The following is a 14,314-nucleotide window of genomic DNA, read 5'->3' as shown; positions in this document are numbered from 1 at the left end:
TATGGATAATTAATGCACAACCACGAACAGAGAAGAACACAAGCAAAACACACAAGGAAAATTTAACATGGTTCGGCAAACTCTGCCTACGTCCACTAGAGAGAAAAGAAGTTTCACTATTTTCAGGAAACCACACACTATTCTCACACCAACAAAGTGTTACCCTTTGTTTGCTCCTAATCCTTATCCTCATGATGGGTTCTCCAATCCTCTATAAGGATTGATGCCTATAGGTTATTCCAGAAGAACAGTCATTGTCCATAGAGACTGACGGAGGTATTCCAAGAAGAACAGCCATCGCTAGCTGAGACGGAGGTAATCTTAGAAGAACAGCCATCATCTTACCCATTCTTGTGTGCCCGAACGGCCATTGTGAATACACCTACTAGGCTGAAACAATAAGCACTCTAAAAGTGCAAACATGATTGGGACAGAAATCTTTGATAGACAACTTCTCCACAACCCCACAAAAAGGTAAAACAAGAAAAGAAAATTTACACTCCCCTAGGTTACCATAAAACAATAAGCACTCTAAAATTTTGCGGTTCAATAATTTTTTATTTTTATTTTTTAAATAAATAATAAATTATGTTTTTATTGTATCAATTTACACTCCCGTAGTTACCATAAAAAAATCTACACATTTCATATTCTACCACAGGAATACCAGAAATTTATCTGGTCCAATTTCTAACAAAAAAAAAAACTGATCATTTATTTTCTTTTGATGAAAGGAGCATGTCCATTATTGACATTCAAATATTGAAGTACAATTTAAAAATATATAAATTTTTTTATTTTAATTTTATTTGAGCATGTGACTGGACGTGTCACTGATCTAGAGATTTCAAATCTCTGGATTCATGAATCTGAGAATTATACCCGTTTGATTGTAAAAATCTCTAGATTCATGAAATCTAAAGATTCATTTTTTTACACTAAAAACATGAATCTATAGATTTATGGGTAAGGGGTGAAATCCAGAGATTTCAAAAAAACTATACATTTGCACATTCACAAAAATCACGTCCATCAAATATTTTTTTAGGATGAATCACAAATATCATTCCACAACCAAACATCTAATTTTGTAAATTATAATTCCATAGATTTGAAATCTATAAATTTGAAATCTCTAAATATTTGAAAAATTCATGTAACCAAACAGACCCTAAAACATTCTACATATTTATATATATAATCTTTAGGATCCATTTTCCCACGTGTCATTTATAGCAGACTTTCTTCATTACATGATATCACTTAATTTACAAAGGGATGTATGTAACCGTCGGTAAGCTTGCCCAATTGGTAATGCAAGAAAGTTCTAGTCGGTGGTGCATGTATACCCATTTCTTATAAAATAATAATTTATTAATGAAACGATGTGAATGTAATTATCAATACTGTTAAAGGCCATAAGTGTCATTTGACAGGGTCATAAAGAAAATGACAAGCCAATAAGGACGATAGAAGTCATAAAACTTCTCCGCCTCGTTTGGTCGTTTTAGTCTTACCTGCTCTGCTACTGTGAGACCTGTGTCTCTCGCTTTTCTCTCCCCCACAAATTTTTAATAAATTAATGGAATATGGATTTATTACTATTTAAAATCTGAATTTTCAGTGACTGCAAGTCTACTCTATCAACTTCTCTAAATCTTCCATATCTCTCCGCATTTATTGTTTTTTTAAGCACACATTTCGCTGTAACTGTCTTTCTAGTTTCTAGGCATTTCACTTCACTTCTATGAGTTCTATCACTACCAGAACTCTCTACCCCTCTCGTCGTCTTGCTGGTTCGCCTGTAATTGTTCCGATAATGCGCAATCGAAACCATTTTCAAAATCCGCTAGTGATTTTCAAGTTCTGAGAAATGGGGAAAGCGGCCAGGTGGTTGAAGGGGTTATTGAGTGGGAAGAAGGAATCGTCGTCTTCGCCGGATTCGAAGTCTGTGAAAGAGAAGAAGAAGAAGAGATGGAGTTTCGTCAGATCCTTCAAGGATAAGACACCGACGACTTCGTCTTCGCATGTACAGGTGAGTGAGAATGATATTGATACAAGGAAGGGTTCTCACAGAGAGGAATTGGGGTACGACGCTGATGCAGTTGAGGATCAGAACAAACACGCGATTGCTGTTGCTGCCGCCACTGCTGCGGTGGCGGAAGCTGCTGTTGCGGCGGCTCAAGCGGCTGCTGCCGTTGTTAGGTTAACCAGCAATAGTGGCCGCTGCGACTCCACCACGAACGGGAGTGTCAGGAAACGGGAACAGTGGGCTGCTGTTAAGATACAAGCCGCTTTCCGAGGCTATTTGGTTAGTCTAGTCATATCTCTTCCTTAGTAATTTTTTCCAGAAAATTATATGCTACGTTCTTCAATTCTTCAATTCTTCAATTCTTCAATTCTTCAATTCGTTGCTGTATTATAATTTGGGAGAAAAAAAAAAGAGGGTTTGCTTTCTAAATTGCCTAGAAAATCTGCTGAGCAGAAAGGGTTCTGTAGAAATATAAAATAGGATCCATGGAGTCTGGATTTGTTCGTTCGCCGCAGGATCTGTTGATGATGGCGAACTTGAGTTTCCCGAAATCCAGAGCCGTTTCACTTTTCTCTTTCTTCTTTTTTTCTTTTTTCTGAAAGTAACAATAACCTGCCTTTCTTCTTGAGTTTTCTTAAATCCATAGCCATTCCACTTTTTCTTTCTTCTTTAGGGAAGTAATCATAACCCTGGGTTTCTACTCTCTTTAGCCCCAATTTTTTATTTTTTTCCCCCTCTTCCTGTTTTTTAAATTAATTAGATAAAGCAGTTTGGAACCTGAAAAAATCTGGATTAGTAGTTCCAAATTCATATCCGCCGGCACCTGAAAAATCTGGGACGGCATTTACTGGGTCCACAGGAACCATTAGAAATCTGATCAGAAATCAAATCCATCCAAGGTGGATTCCCTGGGCATGCCTCTGGTTCGAGTTATCTCTTTTCGTGTTGTACTTGTACTTGACTCCTGTATGTATGTTAGAGTAGTCTTCGCTGTTGACCTGGTCCACTACGTGAGGAAGTGGTTGCACATGTTTCATCTTATCTTGTCTGAGACTGAGAGGCCCAGAATGGTGAATGAAGTGTTGTTTTCCTTTTTTCTAAAATGTCAGGCTTGATCTGAAAATTATATCAGAGAGCGCGAATCATTTCTGTTCAAACGCGCCTTCTCGCGTTTGAAAATTTTCATTCATGCTTACTGGTGATTTGATGTAACTTACCTTAAAGCCGTATGCGGCAAGGCTTCTTTTTAAAGTTTCATGCAACTTTGCACCACAGGGCTGTAATGATTCTGTGTGTTGGTCCTTCCAAATCACTCTCCCCTCCCAAAAAAAAAGAAAAAAAGAAAAAAAAAAAAAAGAAAACACCCGCCCACCTTTTCTTTTCCCCCTCTTTTTCTCCCAAAAGAATGGTTTCTGAATGATTTTGAATTTTGGGGGTTACCAAAAAAAAAAAAATATGATTTTGAATTTTGGTTGACTGAAATTTTTGTAATTGATTTGAGTTTTGGGCATTCTTTGAAAGGCAAGGAGAGCTTTGAGCGCACTGAAGGGTTTGGTTAGACTCCAAGCGTTGGTGAGGGGCCACATTGTGAGAAAAGGGTTGAAGGAGAATCTGCGGTGTTTACAGGCATTGGTGAGAGCTCAGGCGAGAGCTCGGGCAGGTCGCATTCACATTTCAGAATTCCAGTATCCTTACAGCAAGAACCTTTTGTCACATAATCCTGTAAGACTTAGTTGAAACTATTACAGTGATTCCTTATTGCTCTCTTCTATTTGTTTGATTATTCTGATTCTTTTGTGACACAATAACTGTCTTGATGCTCAACCATTGTCTCTCTAACATTTGCAAACAGGATTATGGTACATCCATGATTACTCTGGAGAAGAAACCAAAAGCATTCAATACTTGAATGATCCTTAGATGTAAATTGGAATGGATTAAAATTGATGTTTTAGTGATTAAAAGACCCCTAATTCTGTATTTTTTAAGGGAGAAAAGGATAATCCAACAATACAAATACAGCTCTGTGGAAGACTTTACAACCTTTTTGTTTGTGCTATATATCTTTGAAAATTGACAGAACTAAATTTGGTTTGCTGATCCTGACCTTACCCCCAATAAGCTAGTATCGAATTACCCTGCCTGAGACTTTGGAAACTAGTTAAGCCCTGTTGTTGTAATTCTTTTGTTTAGGTTGGTTCAGAATTAACCTGTCTTAAGGAAAATTGTCCTTTTTGGCATTTGTGCACTAGGTTTCATATTTTTCCACATGGCAAAAGGAAGAGAGAAATTTTTCTTGAAAAAATAATATCAACTCCTTTTCTTTCAATTTAAAGTTGGAAAACCCATTCAAAATTACAAAAATTTAATGGAAAGTGTCAGTGGCTTGGAAAATTTTTAATGAAGCAAACAGGGCTTGGAAAAAATGAACTTGGGATGCATCAACTCACTGTTAAGACCCTTAGTTGATCTAGGTTTGGATTGTAAACTTTATTAATCCTGTAGCCTTTAAAGGTTAAATATGTCAATTTGTTGGAATAAGAATTGCCACTATTAATCTAATACAGTTTTTTTTTTGGGAAAAGTTTCTAACCTCATTTTCTTGCAGGGCCCAGCAACCCCTGAGAAATTTGAACTCCCAATTCGTGTTAGCGATGCTAGACATGAACGGCTTCCATCCCTTAAGGTGAGTACTTGTCCAAGTCAACAGTTTCTGTCTTTCCATCTCTCTGGAACCCAAAAAACAGTTATGGAACTCCAATTCTACACTGTATAGTGGCTCATCTAAATTCCTTTGCATTATAATAAACAAAATGTTTACATGCTGAACACAACCATCTGTGAGCAGAGAAACAATTCAAGGTCAAATATCAGGCATAGCAATAATGTGGACAGGATGCAGAGTGCTAAGAATCGTTTTGATCATTGGATGGATGAATGCGTTCCTGACAGTTTGTGGGAAACTTCAGGGAGAACTACTGATGATGAGAAGAGTGACAAAATACTGGAAATTGATACTGGGAAGCCGCACTTGAAGCGAAAGAACGATGTACGTCACTCCGCCAAGTATTCTACTACCTCAGATCAGAACAGTAATGGCTTCTTTCCATTGGCTTCCCCTTCAAGGGACTCAACAACAGCACAATTGTCTGGTCGAAGCTCCTCCTCTGAAGAAGTCCAGTCATCAAACCCTCTTAAGTTATATCATGAGGTAGACGATTCAGCATTTTGGACAGCCAACAACAGTCCGCAATGTTTCTCTGCAACATCGAGGCCTAGTAGTGCGAAGGGAAGGACCTTGACACCGGCTAAGAGTGAATGCTCACGAAGCTACTTTGGTGGATTTTCAGACTCCCGAAGCTTCTTCAATGGGTACACAGACTATCCAAATTACATGACCAACACGGAATCATCTAGGGCTAAAGTGAGGTCTCAGAGTGCTCCAAAACAAAGACCTGATTTTGACAAATCTAGTTCTACAAAGAGGTTTTCTGCTAATGGGTTCGGAGATACAAGGTCAAATGCTCAAAGAGTATCAGCACTGCATGCAAATTTCAAGAGCAAGGCTTACCCGGGTTCAGGCCGGTTGGATAGACTTGGAATGCCAATTTATAGTGATTCTGTCAGCTCCAGTGGATTGTACACCCAAAACAGATACTAGAACTTTATTATGTGGGTGAAGATTTTGTGCTTGTTCAGTTTCTTCCACTTCTAGCCTTTTCAATCTCTGTCACGCCAGTATCAGGGGAGGAGAAGGTGTGGAATTACAAATGCTTAAACCTGTGGCCTCCTTGTCTCATTACTTGTTAGAAGCACTTATAAAAATGTTACAGTGTTAACAGAATTTGAACTTAATGTTATGAACAAGACATGTATTTTAAAGGAAAAATTGCTAGATGTCACTTTCCGGGCTTCAAGGTTCAATAAGCTAGAAGTTACATTGGGATGGAGAAATCTGTCTTGACCACGCTAGGATTTGTTTTTATTTGGATATAATTTGTGATCCTAATATACCAGATATATGAAAAAGAAAATCAAATAAATTGATCTAAATAAATAAATACAAGATGTTAGGTGTTTTTTTTTTCCTTCTTATTCTTGGTTGTTTGATTTAGAAAAATATTTTTTAGTGTATTTAAAAAAAAAATGGTGTAATTTAGGATGGACAATGGGCATATCTTGCGACCTAGTTCAGTCCCTGCAATCATGATCTTTTGTGACTGTTATCAAAATAATTTTTGAAAAAATAATTTTTGAAAAAATTACATTTACATATCTTTAAATATATAACCTCTTCATGTTTCATATTTTTTTGCTTTTGGAGATGCGGGTGGGGTAGTAATTGAAAAATCTAGCACTTGTCTCTTGAGTTTGGAAATCTTAATCCCCCTCCTCAAAAAAAAAAATGTAGTATGGGATCAAGTTCAGATATATAGATGACAAAATCCAATCACACTATCAATGATCCTTCTTTGTTGATTTGTTATCCAAATAGAAGGCCTTTTCCATTTGTTAACATACAGACCAAACTATTGTGTTTGGTTTTCTTTTACGGTGGTTATCACTACAAAGGTACTAACTATCCATTTTGAAATACTTTGTTTTGGAGCTTACTTCTGCAAGGTTTCAAGACTTGAACTGGTCTATGAATCTTTTATATTTATAAGTATATATTGCCTATATTGTCATTTGAATAGATTTGATGCTATTTAACCCACCAGTTGGTGCCATAACTCCCTCAACTTCTTGATGATGGAATTTAGGAAGGTTTAACAACGTTGCAATACAGGTCTTCTGGCATCAGAATGAATGGAATAGTGGTACCATCAAACCTTTCCCTTCTGAGAGAAGTACTTGAAGACTGTACATTGCTGTCACTAGAGGATAACAAGAGGAAACATTGGACAACAAAGGCAAGATTCCAAACCTTGAGGAGAGGTTAGTTCCATCATCTCCTCTACAGTTCGGTAACTCTAATTCGTCAACCATGGGATGATCAAGCCGTTAGTGTCACATGTTGGATTTAAAGATAACGTGAGATTGTTTAACACAGCACCCAACAAATAATTTCCTACTGTTTCTCAATTAATCCATCATCTTACACTCTTCAACACTGTTGGAACATTATGATTAATCTCTTGCTTATCTAATTGTCAAGTTACCTTGTAATGGCTTGATAAGCAATCATTTCCTGATTAGAACATCAATCTAGTGTCTTATACTGTTCAAATTTTACATAAAAAATGAAGCTTTTGACTACCTAATTGTCATGTTGGCTTGTGATGGGCCTGAATAGCAGTCATTTTTAGATACAACTGAAAGTACTACAGATATGGAGTGCATCCCAAAATTTGGATCAGACTTCACTTACCAAAGCTCGTATTTTTAAGTAATCTAGTAGTTTAGGTTTCAAAGTTATGAATTTTTACCATCAGAATTCACAAGCAGTTGGTGCATGCATGGAGTTCATACTCTCATTCTTTCCATATCAGCCATGCTTGTCAAAAGTGCATGGGGTGAATGTTAACTGATTTGCTTATGGATGCATGAGTTCTTGACTAACTGATTTGACAAATATTTTCCTATAAAACAAAGGAATGAAATGTGTCATAAATTCTTAACTGACCCAAATACTTGAGTAAACATTTAAAACATATGGCTATCAATCAAGTTTGGTAATAATTCATCTTACCGTGACTAATACTTCAACGATTCACCAATAATATTTTATTCTCACAAATAGAAGTCATATTAACCTGTCCAAGCCAAAATAAAAACATTAAAATTCAGAAAATTCTCTGTGGAGCAATATCAATTAAAAAAACAAAACATCAAAACTGAGGAAGTTGAGAGAGATCGAGAGAAACCCTTGTTCTGTTTTCCCTTCGAGAGAAAAACCTTGTTTTGAAACTGAAGAGGTTAAGAGAGATGGAGAAAAACCCTTGTTCCGTCTTTCCTTCATGAGAAGAAGTTGAGAATTTTCAGGGAAACATTTGCTCCGTCTTCCGGTATTTGAGGAAGTTGAGAGCGATTGAAAAAAAAGAAGTTGAGTGGCTTTGAATAGTTTAGGTTTCAATCTCGAAGAGTAAATAATTATCAAAAAAAAAAAAAAAAAAAAAACTTCAAATTGCAACTAATAAAGAAAGCTATTTGAGATTGAAAAAATAATAATAAAAAAAATAAAAAAGAAAGACTGAGATGTTTGTAAGGAACGTTGTTTGAGATTTTTTGGAAAAAAAATGGTTTACAAGGAAAGTGGTTTGAGATTGAAAAGAAAAAAAAATTAAAGAAAATAAGAGAAATATTATCTTTTACTCTTATTTCTATATAAAAAAAAACTTCTTTTTTAGTTTGAGATATGCTTTGATTTATTATACATTTAAAATAAAAAAAAAGAAAGAAAAAAGAAGGCTTCTAGTTGTTGTTTACAAGGAAAAAATAATAAAGAAAAAAAAGAGAGACTGTGATCATAGTTTTTAGGAAAACTTGTTTGAGATTTTTTGAAAAAATGGTTTATAGAGAAGGTGGTTTAAGATTGGAAGAAAAAAAAAAGGAAAGAAAAAAATATTATCTTTTACTCTTATTTGTATATAAAAAGATTTTAAAAAAAAACTTCTTTGTTAGTTTGAGAGAGGCTTTGATTTATACATTTAAAATAAAAAATAAAAATAAAAGAGAAAAGAAGGCTTCTAGTTGTTGCATACAAGGAAAAAAAAATAATAAAGAAAAGAGCAAATTGCACTGGCACCTCAAAATGGAGGTCTTAAAGCACTAATAGGTATCCCATTTTATGTTTAAAAAGCACAGAGACCCCAAAATTGAATTTTCATTGAATATATTTGTCTAATTTATCATTGAAAACTTTTCAAACACTGTTTATTATAGGGATATTTTTTAAAATAAACAATAATTTAACTGTTTTCAGTAATAAATTTGACAAACATATCCAATGAAAATCTAATTTTGGGGTCTTTGTGCTTTTTAAACATAAAGTGGGATGTTAGTGCTTTAAGACCTCCATTTTGGGGTGTCAATGCAATTTGCTCTAAAGAAAAAAACACATGGTTTGTAAGGAAACTTGTTTGAGAATTTTTGAAAAAAAAAATGGTTTATAGAGAAGGTGGTTTAAGATTGGGAATATATATATATATATATATATATATATATATATATATATATATATATATATATATATATATATATATATATATATATATATATATATATATATTTTTACTCTTATTTTTATAAAAATATTATTTCTTAGTTTGATGTAGGCTTTTATTTATACATTTAAAATAAAAGAGAAAAGAAGGGTTTTAGTTAAGAGTGTCAATCGGTACGGTTTCAGTACGGTACCAATTTTGAATACCGAAAACCAGAAGTGTACCGTATCGAATTTACACGGTACGGTACGGTACCATTTAGGTATTTGAAAAAACGCTTGATACGGTTTCGGTATTAAATCAGTATGGGAAAACAGTTTAAATACGGTATCTAGTGCGGTATGCTTTTGCTATGAACAAACCCATGCCACTTTTGTTATTAGTTCATTAATATCCTAATGAAATTGTGACCAAACAATTGATAGAATTTGACAAGACAAAGCAAGTAGATCTAAGAAGATGAGTGAAAGACGAAACAAAAAACTGAAATAGGGAATTATGGATTGGGTAAATGTTAAAGTGTTTTCATTATAAAATACATTTATATTCCTTAATTTGGTACTGTACCAATTCAATACGGTTTCGGTACATACCAACGGTATGAGTGCCTAAAACTGAAACCGTACCAAAGAAATTTGGTTTCGGTACATACCGTACAGAATTTTGAACAATGCAATATGGTGCGTTTTAGACAGCGCAGTTCGGTATGGCTAAATGATTTCGATACATAATTGACACCCTTAGTTTTAGTTGTTGTTTACAAGGAAAATTGTCTGAAATTGAAGAAAAGATGAAAAAATAAATAAATATATTTTATTTCTTTTCTAAAAAAAATGATTCTTATTTGATTAGATGTTTTTTATTTTATTTGAGCATTCGGGCTAGCTTGCACGCACCATGATTACATCATCAGGGAAGCGTTTATATAATTAATATTGAAAAGGACTTCACCTTGCCCCCGTGGCTGGCCCCGAGAGGATTCAAACTTTGACCTCATATATGGAAGCGTTAGTCTTTTGACAACTAAGCCACCCCTCGGGGTTTTGATTAGATGCTTTTATTAGTGGTTTAAAGTTATGGTTATTTGGGATTGAAAAAAAAGAGTATATTTTCTCCTTTCTAAAAATATATTTATTTCTTTATACATAATTTCTAATAGATCTCATAATACTTTGCTTACAGAGTTCAAACATTTGATAAAACTTGTCAAAACTAAATTGGATCAGCTTTCAACCAAATAAACTAATTAAATTAAATACTAATATATGACATTAGTTATAAGGTTGTTGGATGTATTATGAAGGCAAATAATATTTTGAATAGTAAGATATGAAGTAGTGAATTAAATGAACACAATAAAATGTTTAAAATTTTGATGTTTATTATAAATGATAATCACGTGAGACGTTTTAAGAGTATATCATTTCTTTTTTATTGTTTCTTAATAATTTTGAACTACTTTGTTCATACATTATGCTCGATATTTATTGGAATTTTTTTTTAGAAACAGTCCAAGATAATTGGCGAAAGCATGATACTCTAAAACCATGTCAAATTGGCAATGACTTCCTTCTCTCTTTTTTTTCTCTCATTTGAAACATTGATTAGTTAAAATAAATGACAAATATACCTTAATTGTATTGTTCTAGATCTTATAATATAAATGAAGAATTAAAGATAAATCAACAAGATGAAATTAAGGATTCAATATTTCTAGGAGCAACATTGTAAAGTAACAAAAGATTAATAGTAATGTATGAATTATGAGATTATCTAAGGATGATTTAATAAAACTCACTAACTAGGGTGTACCATTATGAAAATTTAAGAGACTTCTTTGATTGTCTTTGTCAAGTTGATATCTTTTTGGGGTTTCCATAATTTTTGCGAAATGTTTTGAGGTGTCTCTTAATTTTATTTTATTTTATTTTTAAAAGAAATAGATTATGCATGATTGAGGATAATAAATAATCATACAAAAATCACATTAATAATCAAAATGTTTGCGGCTATTGTATTTAGTTATAATTCAACACAATGATTTTCAATTTATCTTTTTTTTTTTTAAGAATATGATTAACATACTAGAGGAAATTGAAATACTACTCACCTATAAGAAGAAAAATCTCAAGGTAAATTTTTATTTCTAATGTCATAACAATATGAATTAAATTATACTATTTATAATTAGTTAAATGATTTTCTAAACTCTCTAATTACAAAATGTAAACGTATTTCAATATATATATATATATATATTAGATACTTCTAGCTTATTTTTTTTATAATGAATTATAACTTCGAAGTTTAACTAAAATAAAAAAAATAAACCCTATAATTTTGAGTATTATTATATAAATTAGTTGAATAAAGTTACAAATTTGCAATTGTGGAGTAAAGTTATATTTAAATTGTTGTCGTATAAAATTAATTTGATAAGAGGATTTTATATATATATATATAAAATATATATATATATATATATATATATATATATATATATATATATATATATATATATATATATATATATATATATATATATATTAAAATTTTATACGTGTAAATGCACGTGCAACTATATATGAGAAAAAAAATAAAAGAAAAATATTGAAATATAAATTTGAAAAAATAGATAAGAATATTATCATACTAAACAGTAATTTATCTATAAATTTCAAATATAATATAATATATTATATTCTTAATGGTATTGTTTAACCTAAATAACAATAAATTTGTTATTTTATTTTACCCAATTGTACGGCATTTCATTATTTTATTTTATATATATATAATATATATATATATATCTTACAAAATATCAAGAGATTTGTATATAAACTCATATTCTATTATTATTTAAAAAAATACAAAGAATAAATAAAATGAAATGAAGTTGTTTGGTCAACAGTAAGAAAGTTTTAGGGGATGAATAAATTCTAATACAAAAAAAATGGATATAAATCGAAATAATTTAGGAAAAGATTTTAAATTATTATTATTACAATTTGTTTTTGAGATAATGAATTTAATAAAATTAAGAGAATTTTCTTTAAGGCAACTAATCTATCAAGAATATTCTGATAATTTCTAATTAAAAAAAAAAGTGAAACTCTAATCTCATTAAGACCTTATTTCTTAAGAATAAAAAATATTCGAATCTCAAATACTGAATTTTGATTTCTATAAATAAAAAATTATATTAAAAAATGAATTTTTTGTAGAAATGGGGGGAGAGTTTTTATTATTTTATTTTTTAATTACCTTTTAAGAATTGACCGAATTATACCATATTTCATTATTTATTAAGAAAAGAACATATCTTAAAGAATCTGAAGATTCCTATCTCAAACTATATTCGAATAGTATTATATGATATGATAGAATTTGATTTTTTTGGTAGAATATTAGAGATTGGATGGGTTGATACAAAATGATGGTGAAATTTAATCAAAAGTTTTTTTATTAGGGATTAAATCACGCTAGATTTAAAATAACAATATTTATGAGTTATATGTATAATATCTAATTTGAATAAAATTTTCTTTATTAAGGATTGATATAAGAGTGGAGAAAATTCTCTTTCCTAATTTTAATTTAATTTAATTTAATTTATGAATTATAATAAACAAAAAATTACAGAGAGTATCAACAATTTGTAACGAAAAATATGACATTTGAATAAAAATGAGGGATACAATAGTCAAAGAAAAGATTTGTAACGAAATCTCGTTCATTTTGTCGGGCGGCGAATTGGGCGAAACGGCGAAGTTTCGCCGAAAGTTCGTCGAGAAATGGTAATTCTCGTTGGCGGTGGAACTGTGGAGTGTGGAAGTCCTATAAGGACAACTGGACAAGTAAATAAAATAAAAACAATCACCTGACATATGCGTGGGAGAGTGGGATAAATAATAAAATTCAAAACCGTCAAAATCACTTTAACAATGAAAAGACAAACATTGGAAGTTGGGAATAAATTTAATAACAAATCAAAGGTTGGCCGGCGAACTTGCACGGTTGCAGATGCAGTCATGGAGGTGGAATGGAGCGGTAGAGGTTTTAGATATGGAGGTTTTCAAACTTGATTTGTTGCTGATGGAGGTGGACCGGTAGAGGTTTTTAGGCTTTGGTTCATTGTAGATGGAGTTGGAGACTTGGAGCGGTGGAGGCTTCGTTCGTTGCAGAGGTGGGTTGTTGCAGATGTGGGTTTTAGGCTTCTTTTTCTTCCCTTAAATTCTCTGTTCCTTCTCTGACGACGACGACAACACCTTTGTCTTCTCCAAAAATAGCTAAGAGAAACCCAAGGAGAAACATAGAGGACCGGAGTGCAGTGTCAAGGGCAACCAGGGAGAAACAGAGATGACCGGAGTGCAGTGTCTTCGACAAATCGATCAGATCTCGCCAGTTCGGCTAGAAAAAGGCGATATCTCGGCGATATAGTGTAAAAGTCGTTTCGCCCCCTTGTTTCGTTTCGCCAATATTTCGGGCGAAATTCGCCGAAATATAGTTCCATGATATATATATATATATATAGTTCCATGTATATATATATATATATATATATGGGTGAGATCTTTCAGAATGTATTATATCATAAGTGTTCTTTTATGTACTGTTATTCTGTTAATTTATAAAAAGGCATATTTAGCCTTGCTAAATCTTCTTCATATTGAGAAAATTGAAAAACAAAAAATGAAAGAAGAACGTTTGAAAATTAGTCATGGTTGCTCTTTCACCTCTCTTTTTTTTAACCATTTCTTTTTTCATTGTTCCCACTTCCATCTATGATAAACTTAATCCCAGGCCTTACAAAAGATTAAACTAGTGTTAAGAGAAGATTAAATTTCCCTGTATGTAAATTTGGTGCTGCCCGTTGCTTCTGGTAGGAGTCTAGTTCCAAAAGGAGACCAGAATCACAGGGCTATGGTGAACGAGAATCAAGAGGTTTATATTTCTCGTGGCAGGTCACCCTAATGGGAACTCACGTCTTTGTCGAGTATCCTATTTAAGGGGTTGAACAAACTCTGGAAAACCTCTTCAAGCTAGAATTGGAGTTAAGGCAGATATTGAAATTGAAAGTTTCCAAAGAATAATTTTAGTGGCCAATTAAAAC

At 32.5% G+C, this 14,314-nt stretch overlaps 1 protein-coding gene across 1 annotated transcript; it reads left to right on the top strand.

Moving 5' to 3' along the window:
* Positions 1 to 1,509: 1,509 nt before the first annotated feature.
* On the top strand, positions 1,510 to 6,037 carry LOC149030129 (protein IQ-DOMAIN 22-like). Its single transcript, XM_089142436.1, has 4 exons — positions 1,510 to 2,311; positions 3,554 to 3,754; positions 4,641 to 4,718; positions 4,881 to 6,037. The coding sequence occupies exons 1-4, from the start codon at positions 1,874 to 1,876 to the stop codon at positions 5,691 to 5,693; spliced, it is 1,530 nt and encodes a 509-aa protein (XP_088998562.1). The 5' UTR covers positions 1,510 to 1,873; the 3' UTR covers positions 5,694 to 6,037.
* Positions 6,038 to 14,314: the final 8,277 nt, after the last annotated feature.

This window comes from Hakea prostrata, chromosome 1 (assembly GCF_041222555.1).
Source record: "Hakea prostrata isolate BN-2017 chromosome 1, UWA_Hpros_2, whole genome shotgun sequence".
In the NCBI taxonomy this organism is placed as follows: Eukaryota; Viridiplantae; Streptophyta; class Magnoliopsida; order Proteales; family Proteaceae; genus Hakea; species Hakea prostrata.
This window is presented reverse-complemented; position numbering and strand designations above follow the sequence as displayed.